General features: G+C 44.5%; 1 protein-coding gene across 1 annotated transcript in view; it reads right to left on the bottom strand.

Moving 5' to 3' along the window:
• FSTL1 (follistatin like 1) overlaps positions 1 to 15946 on the bottom strand; it is a 51277-nt gene that overhangs the window by 3380 nt on the left and 31951 nt on the right. The window contains exons 3-10 of the mRNA XM_010970864.3: positions 14397 to 14501; positions 10979 to 11108; positions 10091 to 10123; positions 8634 to 8764; positions 5132 to 5250; positions 3650 to 3762; positions 3216 to 3326; positions 2211 to 2287 (exon numbers count right to left, since the gene is read on the bottom strand). Of these exons, the coding sequence (XP_010969166.1) occupies positions 2211 to 2287; positions 3216 to 3326; positions 3650 to 3762; positions 5132 to 5250; positions 8634 to 8764; positions 10091 to 10123; positions 10979 to 11108; positions 14397 to 14501 (819 nt within the window). The remainder of the gene's footprint in view (positions 1 to 2210; positions 2288 to 3215; positions 3327 to 3649; positions 3763 to 5131; positions 5251 to 8633; positions 8765 to 10090; positions 10124 to 10978; positions 11109 to 14396; positions 14502 to 15946) is intronic.

Below are 15946 nucleotides of genomic sequence, written 5' to 3' on the forward strand. Positions count from 1 at the left end.
TACTGCTGGTGAGGATGTAAAATGGTACAGCCACTTTGGAAAACAATCTGGCAGCTCCTCAAAAGATTAAACAGAGTTACCATATGATCCAGCAATTCCACTCCAGGGTATATACCTAAGAGAACTGAAAACATGTCCACCCAGAAATGCATAGAAGAATGTTCACAGCAGTGTTATTCATCACAGCCAAAAGGTGGAAACAACCTAAATACAAATCAATTGATGAATGGATATACAAAATGTGGTGTATCCACACCAGGAAGTGTTATTTAGCCACACAAAGGAATGAAGCACTGATTCACGCTGCAAGGATAAACCTTGAAAACATTATGATAAATGAAAGAAGTCAGACAGAAAATGCCATATATTGTATGATTCCATTTATATGTGTCCAGAATAGGCAAATCTATAGAATTAGAAAGTAGACTAGTGGTTGCCAGGGACTTGGGGAGGAGAGAATGTAAGTGACTTCCAGTGGGTATTGGTTGTCTTTCCGGGATGATGAAAATGCTCTGGAATTAGACAGTGTGGATGGTTGACAATCTTGTGAATATATTAAAACCTATTGGATTGTTTACTTTAAAAGCGTGAGTTTTATAGTACGTGAATTATATTTCAATAAAAAAATTAAATAGGGAATAAAAAAACAACAGCAGTGCCCGACATCTAGCAGACACTGTCGGTGCCCGTCCATAGCCCCTTGTCTTTAACGTTTCAGTACACGGGCATGGCTTCTTACTGCCGGCACCTGCGTCTCTTTGCCTGAGGCTTTCTCTGGCTGGCAGAGCCTGCTCTGCCCACACATGCTGGCAGGCCAGAAATGCCAGGGAATTCATGTTTGCTGGTGGTAGCTCCCAGCCAATGGCTGATGGAAGATTGCGTAGGCACAGCCCAGCTCCTGCCCCCTTGGGAGGATTACTGTTCCCAGAGATCTGCAACAGGACTAAGCTGCACTTGCCCCAGTGGTAAGTGCCTGGATACACACTCTTTATTGCTTCCTTCCCTTGCTGGGCTCACTTCCCAACTCCCCTTCTGGAGTTTCCTGGGACTGCTTCCCAAATAAACTATTTGTACTTGAGTCCTTGCCTTAGAGTCTGCTTCCGAGGAAACTCACACAAAACAGGGACGCTAAAAAAATGTTAGCTATTATAATTCACTCCCCACTGTCTACTCTGATCACTTCTCCACCCTAGATGAAAGGAATTCTTACTAAGTTCTTTTTGCTTTTATGGGTTTGTACTTATCTGGAGACTCAAGGCTACCGAAATACGGAAAAAAGCTAGGAGCTTCTGCTTTTGTTTAAAAAACTGACATGAGGTTTCTACACTATCAGTGACAAAAATGACAAAACGCATGTGAAAACTATCAATAAATATGAGCAATTATTATTAGTATTAATAATTCTTGATTTTCAAGTCAAATATTTCATCTTAATTGTTCTTCTCTGAAGTTTTTCTTTTTTTTTTTTGAGAAGGGGACGGAGGTAGTTAAGTTTACTCATTTATTTACTTTTTTTAGAGGAGGTAAAAACACAGGCCTAGCAGTGCAGCATATCCATGTTTTCTCTCTAGACTCTCAGCAAAATATATCAGTGGATCACTATTCTGCTAAGAACATTTTTCCCAAGAAGGCCTTCCACTTAATGACATAGAACCTGAATAGAATTCTTATCTTCTCAAGTCTCTAGGAAGCAGAACCTCTAGGATCCCAGGCTCTTTAACTTAAATTCTTCCTGCTGTGGTCCAAATCCACTAACTTCATGCTCATTGAGAACCAGTTATACACCAGGCCCTGTGCTAAATGCAAGACAGCAGTGGTGAGCAGGTTACAGAGCCTGCCCTCAAGAAGCTCATAGTCTTTGGGTCTGGGCGCTGGTCATGACATGACACAGGAACACTTCTTTAGACCATGCTCCTTTGCAAACTACTTCCAACTCATTTGTAAATCACCGCCTCGCTAATTCTAACTCATAAGGCAATTTACCAAGCTGTAACCTACGCTGGCTGGGACCTGCTGGCCCCACAATGATTCCATCAGGGAGCTGTCTGTATCATGGTTTGCATGATACAGCTATACAGGTATAACATTCAGAACCTAATGTATGGAACAGAGCAAAGATCTCCTTGGTCTCCTGGGGCATTAGGCAGTGTCTGAGTGGTGGGAGGGCCTGGTGGTGGGAGACCTGAACCAGCATGGAGGCTGCAACTCACCTGGTGCTTTTGTTGCTCCTGGATATATCTGGTCATTTCTTCCTCTGTCTGGGTCTGAGCCCCCTTCTGATTCTTTCCTGCAAGAAGAACCAAGGCTCAGAGCAGTGGTGGCTGAGGAAAGCCAGCCAGGGATCCCACCAATGTCTACCTTTTAGGCTCTCAATTTCATCTCCTGTTTAACTTACATAAGGATAGGTGAATTACCCACATTTCTCTCAATATATCCCAGTGCAATGGACACCTCCAAAGTAACGTGCTTGGGTAGTAAGTGATTGGGCCAGGGCTCAAATCCAGGCCAAGGGGAGAGGAAGGGAGCTGAGGTTCTAGAAAACTCTTCTGAAAGAGCTCTTCGTAAAAGGGTGGAGGTGGTGATGCTGGCTTGTGCACTGCCCTCAACAAACTCCAACAACTCTCCCTGACATCTCTGTCTCCCAATCCACCCTGTCTATCTCAACTTTCTCTCTCTCTCTTTTTTAAAAGAATTAGCCAATATTGTTAATTCAAAGAGGGTCTATGAACATTTCTTCTTTTACTGCTGGGCATGGATGGCAAGGAAGGGTCATTTTGTCTTCCAAACACCTGAGTCTTTGACATACAGGATTTCCCAAGCTGTCATAAGGATTAAGTGGGTTAATATGTAAAGTGCTTAAAAGAGTGCCTGGTACACAGCTCTCACAAAATGAGTGTTCACTTACACTATCATTACTACTATTCTAACCCCGTATCAACATTGATCTTGCCCTGGGTCTTGAACCTCTCTTGCTCCCAAGCCTCTGGAGTGGTTTTTGAAAGTAATGCATCTGGCCTAAGTGTTTTGCCCTCACTGCCCCTCTCCGGGAGCTCTGACACCTCAAGTCTGAGTCTGTCTCTTGCTCCTTCCTCAGTTTCCTTGCTCCCAGCCACTGTACTAGTCTCCACCATCCCCTCCCTGACTCCTCTCCTGGTGATTATCCAAAGGAAGCTCTCTCCCTGCTGTTCCTTCTTCCTGTGCCAGGCACAGCTCACCATCACAGGTCATGGCTGTGCAGACCCAGTTCCCGCAGGCACACACGCAACGGTTACAGTCCACTTCGGTCTCAGCTCCATCGGCATATGTTTCGTCCTCCAGGGCACACTCTGTGGGACCAGAATTAGGGGAACAGTTTAGAGTGAGGGCAGAATAAGACGCCTTGGCTATTATTGTCTGTGCACCTTTCCCCTTTCTGACATGAACTGCCTGTCCCTCAGAGGCACCATATCTGAGCAAATGCCACCACCAACCCAAAGATTTTTGGACCCGAACCTCAGCATGGAGATGATAGGCTGGGGCTCAGTCTAGAATCATGGAAGGGAATTTTCTTAGTAAGCTCTGGAGAGTTCTACCAATCCCCTCTATCTTGGCCCCCTCAAAATGCCCCCCCTCCACTCCCTACAATCCCAATTTCTTAGGGTAGGCATACTCTTCTCTGGAGGGTTGAAGGAGGGGTTGAGGCACTTGAGGAATTCTTGGAAGCTGAGTTTCCAGTCAGCATTCTCATCAGACAGTTCAATGAGAGCATCAACACAGAGTCCTCTGAAACAAAACACCGGAGAAGCGCGTCAGCAAGACCTCAGCTTCACTCCCAAAGAAAGGAATTAAGCATCAGGACTACATACACCTGGGCCTCCATAGGTGGCCAAGAAGGGGACTATTTAAAAAGAAAGCTTCTACACTGATCTCCCATAACCATTATGCAACGTGACTCCTATAAGCATGAAACCTTCAGTTTGTTTTACTGAATGCTGGGTCACTCAAGCTGTTCAAATGCTCTTCCCAAGATGATTAAAGTTTCCTGAATGGTTCTGTCCACTTGGATTGACAAATATTTTACTACCTGCACACCTTCCACTAGCAATTGCCTTTCCCCATGGTGTAAGTGTCATGTCAACCCAATTAGGAAGGTCAAACAGAAGTGGCAGCAGCAGATGATATGAAAAGAATGTGTGATTTTAAAGAATATGGAGTTCAAGCCACCATCACCACTATCACCCTTCTACAAAGAGCTCTTTCAGAAAAGTTTTCCAGAACCCCAGCCCCCTCCTTCTCCCCCGGGCCTGGGTTTGAGCCCTGGCTCAGCCACTTGCTACCCAAATAGCCTTGAGCTAGTTACTCAATCTGCCTGCACCTGTTCCCTCATCTGTGAAATGGGGACAGGGAGCCCTCCTTCAATGGGATGCTATAAGGATCAAATGTTGAACTTGTAAAATATTATTTAATTTCTGGTCATCAAAATAAGAAGGATTTGCAGATATGCTTTAAGGCCATGGGCTATTATTAAGGAAGAATCCTTCTAGAATCTGGGCTTCACAATTTGCACTTCTTTTGAACAAAAGGGGGTTAAGAACCTCAAAAGGTTCTTTTCCTGTTTTTAATTCTTACCAATATACTGGGACCATACCAGAAGCTTCTCAAGGGTTAATTTTTATTAAAATTTACTCTGGAAAAATACCAGAAAAGGAGACGAATGTGCTCACATTCGTAACAATTAGGGTTCTCTACATGAAATAGCATTGATTATCTTAAAAATCAGAACTAAAGCTATTTTAGACCTACAGTTAAGTAGAACACTAAAGAAATTCCTTCAGAAAATTAACCATTAAACATGACCCATAACACTCAGTAACAACTTTGCTCTGATTTGATGATTTATTTTAAAATTACATTCTTCTATTCATTTCAAGTTCTGGCCAAAACCAGTAACTACTTGATCAGATATCAGTGGTGCTCAATATATTAGTTCATAATGTTCACAGAAGAGACCAGGACAGAATTCCTATTTTGCTTTTTACTTCCCATTGATACTGACCCTGGTGGCTCCTTTGCAGGTAGGAAAGGGTTCAAATCCCCTCTCTTATCCATCCTCCTCTCATGGACCACTCCCTGACCCCCTCACTCCACTCACCTAAGCAGCTTGTTGTTCTCCTGGTCTGCATAGGTGGTAATGTTGATGGCGGTTTCATTCTGCTCCACAAATTTCAGAAATTCGCTGGAGTCCAAACGAGAGTCACCATTATCAAAGTTCTAGAAGGGGGAGGAAGAGATCTTTCAGGAATGTTTCATAGAACCCCAGTTCCATCATTCTCCTATTCAGCTTGACCCCCTCTGGTTCATCTTGTTCTAGACACATTCCTATCCAGCCCTGCACTGGCCTCAGAGTTACAGCAACAAAGGCTTGAAGCTCTGGGGCACCCAGAGAAGGCACCTGCACGCCAAGATGAGAGAATGAAAGTACCTGGGCAGAGGCCACTGAAGGCCTTTCAATCCCAGCCCCTGCTCAGGAGGGCAGCCTGAACCTAGGCCTGTGCTGTCCAAGAAGCCTGGGGGCACTGAGAGCTCTCCCTGACACTGTTCTCCAGATATTCTCAAATTTACTCTGCCACACCACGTTTTCAAACCTTAATGATCATGGAACAACAAAGTTGTGAGTCAGACTCTCTGTAACAGAGCTCAGGGTGTGTATTTCTAACAAGCTGCTTGGGAACAATGACACAGGTGCCCCTCTGAGCTCACTTGGGGAATCAAAAGACCATTTCTTGCTGCTTGATTTCCAGCCTCCCTGGCCCATTCTCAGTGCTCACCTCTCACACTGGTACTCCTAGTAGACCTCATCAGTGAGAAATCAAAGGCAAAGACCCCTGCAGGTTATCTGCATCGATAACCTGCCCTCAGAGGTGGTGCAAAGTTCCCCACCCCTGCTCCCTGACTGGTGGGCCCCACTGTAGAGGGTGCTGGCTGTCCTTATGATCCAGATCACATCCCATGAGCACAAGGCAAGGGTATAGTGCACTCAGCATTGTCCCCTCTTGGCAAGATGCTACACCGACACTGTAGCCATCTGGGACCGTTCAGGATGCTCAAGCCCTCAGTCCAGGCAGAGGGTGGCAATTTCAAGGCACTGATCAAATTCCAAGTTGGGTACTGTTGCTCTACTAAATATTTCCAATGGAAATTTTTTTTTCAAACTTCTTGTGTAGTCTGCCTCCTACTGCTGTCCTGGGACATCATTAGCACCCTCAAGTTACTTTCAAGGTGGCTCCCAGATGGTGTAAGGGATTCTGGAGGAAAAGTCTGTCCAGGTTTCCAGGTAGAAGGGAAAGATACAGCTACTGACTCTCCTTCTGTGTGTCACGTGTATTGCATCCTAAGGTTGTAAATCTTTCCATGGTATGTATGACAAGCAGGCATGAAACAACTGCATAGGCCCTGGCTTCATATCTATTTATCACTCTTGTCCTAATTCTTAAGGAAAGGTCTCAGAGGTTCTCTAGTCCTTCTGCTTTCACCCTGGCTCCAGTTTCAGCCCTGGTCACCAGGACTTCAGGGTGTGCATGCAACATGGCCATTAAAGGCTCGCTATCTGGGTCTTCCCCTCTTCATCCTGTTACGCCTTCATCTAAGAAACTGTGACTGAATCACCAGTTGAGATGACAGTCTGATTTTGGTCTTATCCAAATTCTGATTCGATTTATTTTTCAACTAATTCTGATGCAAGGAATGCCAGCTGGGCTGGAGGGCAAGTCACTGGTTCAGAAACCAGTCTCTGTGAGATACAGATCTCTCAGCAACAGGCAGCTGTTTGCCTAGTGGGGAGAAGCCTCCCTTTGAAGATTGCACCACTTGGTTCTTTGATAATCATCAAAAAAGTAGATAGTGAAAACCCTATTTTCTCGGAGGACACGGAGAGAGTGAGCATTGAGTTCGTGGGTCACGAGCAAGCTTTCTTGGTTGGGATGAGAATGCCCTAGAGAAAAGCTACTTTCTCAAAGGGCCCTGCGGTTTTCAGATGGGAGCCTGTTAGAGATGGTCACTGACAGAGGAGGTGGAGATCTGTGGAGGGAGGTGTGGGGCCCTGGTCCTTGGGAATCAAATTAATAGCAGCTGCCAAAGATGCCCAAGGCAGGTACCATCAAGGGGCCACTACAAATGGTTACAAGGTCCCGAGAGGCCTCCTGGAAAGAGTGTCCGTGACCCCATGGCTCCTGTGCCGTAATGACCGTGACAGTCACTGCTCACGACAGACCCTGCAGGTGCTGCTCACCTGGCTTCTGAAAAGTCATTTTCTTTATGTTACTTTCTGCTCCTATCTGACTCTCCTGGCTCAGCAATAATGTGTTTTCTGTAGACAAAGAAACAACTCCTGCCCCCAGGGCTCCCTAATGTGGGAGCCGCTGAGACAGGGGACGGAGTGAGAGGGCCGTGCTTTCTCTTCTCAAACACTTGGAATCCAGAGATTTACTTTCTGCCACAGAGAGAAATGTTTGCCTAAAGATAATAACACAAATAAAGTCCTAAATGACCAAATATCCTATTTCAATCCAACCCAGTATTTCTCTATCTGTAGGGTCCGTAACGTCAGATAGGAAGGAATCCACAGACTAGGCTGGTGTTGACCACATTTGGTGGCCACAGAGCTGCCAAGAATCCCCTCATGTGTGGGGGTTGCTCCTGAGTCTGGGCTGGGTAGGCTCTGGGACACGCCCTGGAGGTATGTGAGGGCATGTACGTCTAGGGATGAGCCCGGAGGGCGTCTTCCCAGAGACGTGTGTGTCTGTGGGTGATGGGGGCTTTGTGTTTATGTGGGAATGTGGGTATCTGAGTGTGTGTGTCTGTGTAGAGGATGTGTCTCTGTGTGGTGTGCGCATCTTTGTATGTGATATGAGTGCGTGTCCATGTTTCCGTGTGTGGTATGTTTATTTCTGAGTGTGATGTACATGTGTGCACCTGTGTTCTTGCCAATCACCTGGAAGAGGGCCCTTAGTTGCTTTTTCCAGCAACTGTCTCAAGCTCTCTGACAGAACTCCATGTCATGGTAGTCCTACTCATTGTGAAATACAATTTCCTCCCTCCTTTTCCTTTTTGAAAGCAGCATTTCTCCTGCCCACAGTTGGAACGATCTGTCTCTTCAACTAAACATGATGGGAACAGCAATATCATGGTTCATGTAGAACCCTGCACCCATGAAGTATCAGTCCATTGACTCTCCTCAGATGAAGAGGAACTCTGCAGGACATGGATGGTCAAGTTAATGACTTAGAGAAGAGTCAAACTGGATGAGGCAGAAGGTGGTGTGTACCAGCAGCCAGCTCTACAAGCTCTGTCATCCTGGGGAGGGGATAGAGCCTCGCCGTATTTTTCATATACAGGCTTTCTAAGACCTCTGTGGTTTTAACTGCCCAAAGGGAGCAGCCCATGTGTGTCAGAGCCCAAGGCCTGACTCCTGGACTCCCACTGATCAAGCTGGTCAGGAGGCAGCTGTCACAGTTTCATGGAATAATCTGTGAGCAAACACTCAGGAACTCTATGCAGGTTTCTGTTTCCTCATGGTCTGGGAAGATGTGATCAGGCAATGGGAAAGGAAGTCTCTCTGCCCCTGGGGATGAACTTTGACCCCAACTCTGGATTACCTTAAAGTACTTGTCTAGGATCTCACTGTAGTTGCTGCCTTTAGAGAACCAGCCATCTGGAATGATCTCCGCTTCCAGCCACTGGATGATGCGACGCCGGAGTTCATCGCGGTTGGACTGATAGCAAACGACTGCAGGAAAAGGGAGGGAGGTCAGCTGAGTAGAGAGGACCCCACTGTCACCCAGGACCCCTACGTGGGAGGCTCAGTGCCTGGAATCTGCATGTGTCATCTCATTGAACTTTCACAGTAATCCAGGAAACATAGATTACAGAGTCAACCCAGGGTACACACTGGAAAGTATACAGTCCAGGATTCAAGCTCTTGTCTCTAAAAAATTCATAAAGATTGAGAATATTGAAAGAGAGACATTATGTTGCTTTGGTGAAAAAAAAAGTAGAGCAGAGAAGTAAAGGACATTTTCATTAACGTTAGGAAGCTGAGGGGTAAAAAATATCAGTCAATCAATAGAATAGCTCTTGGCTCAAAGATGAGCTGAAATAATAAATGAATAAATGAGAACATTACAATTCCTTATGCCACTGGATTGCTGATTCTTCCTGTATGGCTTTTCCCTCTCACCAACAGGGTCTATCAAAACTTTCTCCCACTTAAAACTTTATACCAACTGCACTGTCCTTTATTATAAACAACAGAAAATGAGGCCAAGGAAAGGCATGTTGAAGCCCTGTTCTGGACAGCTGTTGTGAACCACGTGGTAACAACAGGTGGGGCTGAGAAGCCAGTGGATGGGGAAGCAGAGAAGGGAAAGCCTGGGCAAAAGGGAATTTCTGGAAGACAACACATATTGGGATGTGAAAAGGGCACTAAGCCAAGGGGAATGAAACTGTGGGTGCTTTCCCCCACTCTGCCACTTCCTAGCTGTGTGACTCAGAGAAATTCACTTAACCTTTCTGAGCTTCAATTTCCTCATCTAAAGGTAATTATAGTAAGATCTACTTCACAAGGTTATTGTGAGGATCTAAGGAAAAGTGTATACTAAAGGGGTCTGTAACTATAAATCATGATGAAATTTTTAAGTTGTATTCATAGAAAACTATGGAAGAAGTCTTACTAAAATTTCCTATTACCCTCTTTCAAAAACAGTGCCTTCTGATTCTGTGAGTCCAGCAGGTCTCACAGAGTGCTGAAGGAGGGGCTCAGTGGCTTTCCTGTCCTTGCAGTTAAATCACTACTCAGCAAAAATGGAAAACACAGCCAACATACTGACCCAACCAGCTGCTTCCAGTGACAAGCACACACACACACACACACACACACACACAAAAGCGGTTTTGCAGCTTTTCTGAGCTGTGTTGAGGAGCGACAGTTGTGGGTCACAAGTTCTGACACACTGAAAATCTTGTGAGCTTCGGCCAGGATTGTGGAACAAGGAATTTCTGACATGAAAAGAATTTCCTCCCTAAGATGTATACTATAGAAAAAACAGGCACTCACCTGGGCTGGCAGATGGACTTACAGATTTCTTCTCTGCAAGAAAAAGGAGAAAGTGCATAATGCAAAGTGAAGAAAACAAAATTTCTGTGTATTGCTAGGATTAAAACTGCCCACGTTAAGGGGGCCACTTACAGCCTTTTCATCATTTTGTCTTGAAACCTTGTATCCTCTCCTTCCTCCAGGCCCCCAGTATGGGGATCTTTTCTTTCCTGCTTTGTTTGACATTCTGAGGCTACTGAATTGCCCTCCGGATCTCACACTTTCTACTGTTAGCTTGAAGGGTTGGGGGTGGGGGGTGGCTGCCGGTACTTTGAGAATTTGTCTGGAATCATTATGGAAAAGGAAATGGAGTGGAGACCGATATGAGGGAAACAGTTCTTTTTTCTCCAGGGAAGTTCAAGGCTGGGCAGGAGGCTGGTGTTTAATTAGCAACAAGCTTGGGACCCCTTTCCTTCTTACCCTAGTAACAACGGTTTCAGTATAAATTAGAGGAAATATAGTACTATCAGGGATGAGAGATACCTAAAATTTTAGAAGAACAGGAAACGTGAAATTTATCTGCCTTCTAAAAAGGTAGCGAATTCATTTAAATACTCCCATATTATTGATTGTTCATGTGGTCCCTTATCTACTATCTAGCTCCAGACAGTGCTGGGAAGCCACGTTAGGGATCTGATGCAAGAAATGCAGGGTAGAAACCTGGGCAATCCAGGGCAAACCTAGCAGGCTCTTGAGCACCAAGGGGATGCCTCTCCAAGCAACTGGGTGGTCTCCACAGCTTTGGGCGCTGTGCTCAGGGTGGAAAGGACTCCAGGAAACCAGGCCACACTGCTCCGTTCCCTGGCTCCCCAGCTGGAGCTGCAGTGTGGTAGTCAGAGCTCTCCTTACCTTTGCAGTGTCCATCATAATCAACCTGGATTTTGGATCCAGTGAGGCAGGCATCTCGATGCAGCTCACAGTGATTGAGGTAGGTCTTGCCGTTGCTGCCACATACAGGCCTCTTGTGAGGTTTGCATTGCTGAAACAGACCGCGGAGGATGTTGGTGCAGTCAAGGCTGAGTGTGTGTGCGTGCACACACACGTACACACACACGGAGCCATCTTGTGAGGGGAGTCCCTACCAGCAGAGATAGCCTCTATCCCACCAGGGTATAGGGAGCCTTGGCCCTGGCATCAGTGATCCTACCCCACTCAGTGTTGGACGGACCACCACATCACCTTGCAGCCCTGCAGGGCCCTTTGTGCTGATTCTGGCCCAGGGTCATCTTTTTTATTCAGCAAAAAGAAACAGCCTCCCTTCCCCCACCCTATCAAATTAGCAGGAAGGGCATTTTATTAGAAGTCAGGAATCCGAATTCTCTGTCACTTCATTACTTTGTAGAAAGTCACTCAATGTTTTTGGATGACCTAAGATCCATTAAAATTTCAACATTCTATGACACAACATCCAGAGGTGAGAGCTGGGAATGTGGAGTGACTGAAAGGCAAACACACAGCCTCCCACCCTCATCACCCCAATGCTTCAATTATTCCACAGTCTAACTGTAAGAATCTTTGCTCTCCTGCTTTGTTTAGTATTTTGTTTTCCTCCTAACCTCACAACACCTGTTGTGCCTGGGTCTTTGTGAAGTACTACAGAGAATCATTCTGGACATGGAACTGGACTAAAGTTCACTTGGCAACTCGGTTCTACTTTGGCTATTTAAAGTGCCATGGCCACAGGCAAGCTCAGTTTCTTTAGACTTCCGTGGTTTTTGAAAGGGGGAAAGGGAAAGCAAGTTCTGCTCAGACCGAATAAAGGCACTAAAGCAAAAAAACAAAACAAAACAAAACAAACAGTAGATGTGGTAAAAGAATACAGAACCCTGGAACAGGAAGGCAGCCCAACCTTTCCAGTTTACCAACCAGAAAACCAAATCCCAGAAAGATGAACTTCACTTAACCAATACTTACCACTGGGTTCTTGGTATGTGCTGGGCCCTGAGAAAAGCCAAACATGGTCTGCCTACATGGCATCCAGCAGCAACTAACTTGCTCAAAATCCCGCAACGATAGGTGGCCGAGCTGAGGTTAGATGCCAGGTTTCCACCCACTAAGTGGCCACATAGTGGCCAGGCAAACCTCTGATGAGGAACTCCCAGAGTCCCCAGCAGATCTGGTTTGCAGGCTTCTGAGTTGAGGGACTTCCTTTTTGGGACAATGGGCCAGGATCCTTCACCTAGGGACTAAGCTGGGTATATTTATTTGTAGAAATACAGATGAATTTCTAGTCTTGAGTTGGTTTCACAGAAAGAGGAAGAAAGGGCACATACCCAGGCTATTTATATTTGTCAAGAGGGAGAACCTATAAAAGAATTATTTCTCAAAAACTCACTTTGCTTTTTAAATTTCATTAAAAAAAAAAAAACCTGAAAAAATCTGTATTCCATCTAGTATTTTAAAATGTGCATATCCTTTGACCTAGCAAGCCCCAGTGGGACTCAGTCCTGCAGAAATAAAGGCAGCAGCATGTAAGAATATTTGCACAAGGATATTTTTGTTTGTAGTGGTAAACAACCCATGAAACAACCTAAAGGCCCATTGATAGGAAAATGATTACATAAATCTGGTGCTTTTATATCAATATTATTGAACTATTAAAAAATAAATTAGAACTATATGTGCTGACCTAGAGGATTACCCGTAATATATTAATGAGTACAAAATCCAAGATGCATTTATCTAGGTCTGTCTGTATATATAATCCCATTTTTACAGATGATTTTTTAAAATTGAGATACTGAGGATTGAACCTAGGACCTCGTGCATGACTGAGCTATACTCCAACCCCAATCCAATTTTTACATAAAATAGGGGGAAACCTTGTATGTTCATAGTAGCATAGAAAAAAAGAAAACACGTGGAACAAATACATATACCAAACTGTTAACACTGATTATCTCAGACTCATGGGATTTGAGGCTTATGGGGAAGATCATTAACTTTATGTTTGTATAAATGTCTGTACTACTTGACTTTTATAAAGCAATTGTTAATTTTGTAATTTAAAAATCTTATAAAGCAAAAAAATTAAAAAATTTTTTTCATTGAGGTATAGTCAGTTTACAATCTTGTGTCAATTTCTGGTGTACAGCACAGTGCTTCAGTCATACATGAATATACATATATTCATTTTCATATTCTTTTTCACCATAAGCTACTGCAAGATTGAATATATTTCCCTGTGCTATACAGTATAAACTTGTTTATCTGTTTTATACATATATCAGTCAGTATCTGCAAATCTAGAACTCCCAGTTTATCCCTTCCCACCCCGCTCCCCTGTGGCAACCACAAGTCTGTATTCTATGTCTGTGAGTCTGTTTCTGTTTTGTATATAAGTTCACTTGTCTTTTTTTTTTTTTAGATGCCACATATGAGTGATACCATATGGTATTTTTCCTTCTCTTTCTGGCTCATATCACTTAGAATGACATTCTCCAGGGTCATCCATGTTGCTGCAAATGGCATTATTTTATCATTTTTTATGGCTGAGTAGTATTCCGTTGTATAAATATAACACAACTTCTTTATCCAGTCATCTGTCGATGGACATTTAGGTTGTTTCCATGTCTTGGCTATTGTAAATAGTGCTGCTATGAACACTGGGGTGCAGGTGTCTTTTTGAATTAAGGTTCCCTCTGGATATATGCCCAGGAGTGGGACTGCTAGGTCATATGGTAAGTCTATTTTTAGTCTTTTGAGGAACCTCCATACTGTTTTCCACGATGGCTGCACCAAACTGCATTCCCACCAACAGTGTAGGAGGGTTCCCTTTTCTCCACAGCCTCTCCAGCATATATCATTTGTGGATTTTTGAATGATGGCCATACTGACTGGTGTGAGATGATACCTCATTGTAGTTTTGATTTGCATTTCTCTGATAATTAGTGATATTGAGCATTTTTTCATGTGCCTATTGGTCATGCGTATGTCTTCATTGGAGAATTCCTTAATTAGGTCTTCTGCCCATTTTTGGATTGGGTTTTTTTTTTTCTTATTAAGTCATATGAGCTATTTATATTTTCTGGAAATCAAGCCCTTGTCAGTCTCATCTAAAGAAAAAAAAACTTTAAAGGAAAAATATCCTTACATTGACATCTGATTTTTCATTCCTGAGATAAAAATTTTACTTCTTTTAGATAGACAAGGTGTGCTTTTATAAAGATGGTGAAATCGTTGGCTCTGCTCTGCTGACTGGTAGCTCCAGCAAGGTAACCATAGGGGCCTTGGCCACTGTCCTCTGGCTTGTGACTTCAGGACTTACCTCGATGCACAAGCAGGTGGGCTCTCCCTTCTCTGTGACTGCACATTCCCGGCCGGCTCCACAAAACACATTGGCACAGATCTTGGATTTGCTCCTTAGTTCTTCCTAAAACACAAAATCATAAAGGAAACCTTGTCACTGAGATGAGCCCATCTCCGGATGAGCCAATGGTGGTGTTCTGGAGATGTGGCTTATGTCCTGAAGGGTCCTGAATAGCCAGAAGCTGTCCCTGTAGGCCAGCACTGCTCCTGCTTAGGCCCACTACCTAGTGGTCCCTAAGTTTGTTTCTTCAAGAGCAAGAGCTTCTTTCCTGCATGCTTCCCTTCTTCTAAAAATGTTTATTGAGCACCCATTAAATGTCAACTCTTGGCTAAGGACTGGAGACAGAAAGACACAGTCCCAGTCCACAAGGAGCTCCAAGACTCTCCAAGGAAACACAGTGAAGAGATGTTTAGAAAGCAATATGGAAGTGTGACGACAGGAGCACCGTCGAGCTGGAGGATGAGAATCAAATGAGACTTTCTAAAGGTAGGATGCCTTGACTGAATCTCAAAGGATGAGAAGGGTGAGCCAGGCAGAAATGGACAAAATCTCACCAAGTAGTATTCAAGGCACTATTATCTTAAAAGGCAAAAGAAAGATGGCTAAACCATCGGAAACATGAATCTGCTATTATTTGACATGGTCTTATTCAGCCCCTGTCCATATCTGCCTTTGGCTCCAAGACCAAGGGGGCCAAAGCACCTGACAGACAGAACTGTTCTGAAACCACTTGCGGTCAGACATTCATGTTCAGATGTATGCGGCAGAACTGGCAAGGCAGGGAATGGTCCCAGTCTATGCCACTGAGAATGTGGGTGTTTATGGGCACTAATCTGTCAGTGACACAGTCCTTCCCTCGTTCATTGGTGGCAGAAAGCCAGCCCCACCTCATCTGCCACTCTGGCCAGCAGTAGTGGTGGTTGAATGAAGGAGAATGTGATTCCTCTAGCCCTTTTCCTAACTGGCTGGGCAGGCAGTCACCATGGCCTCCAGGCTCCCGCCCACTGGGGTAGCACTGTCACTGTCACTGCTGTGACAGAACCAACAGAGATGGTTGGGGCTGGGATGGGGTCATAGGGCTGGCTATCTTAGATTCTATCCTTCAGGCCATGTCTACCACGTCATGCAGAGAACTCACACCCACAGAGCTTGTAACTGTAAAATTCTTATAGTTGATAAATGTTTTATACCCAAGAATAGGTCAAAGAAAGCAAAACAAAAACAAAAACAAAAACAAAAACAAAAACAAAAACGAAAAAAACCCCAAAAAACCAAAGTAGATGTTGAGAGCTGAGCTGAGGGTCTGTGTCCAATATAGCTGGTCTGCTGCCACCTGGAGGCTGCTTTGCAAACTCCAGGTTATTATTTTCTCTCTGAGCCAGCTTGCCCTTCATGCAGGGCTCCCATTGGTCTAGAAACCCTTGCCATGCTCACATTTCATTGGTTCACAGGCTGTTGCTAAACCCATTCTTTTTTGGATGTTGCTATGGGGAATTCAATAAAGCTGG

The sequence above is a fragment of the Camelus bactrianus genome, chromosome 1, assembly GCF_048773025.1.
Source record: "Camelus bactrianus isolate YW-2024 breed Bactrian camel chromosome 1, ASM4877302v1, whole genome shotgun sequence".
Taxonomy (NCBI): domain Eukaryota; kingdom Metazoa; phylum Chordata; class Mammalia; order Artiodactyla; family Camelidae; genus Camelus; species Camelus bactrianus.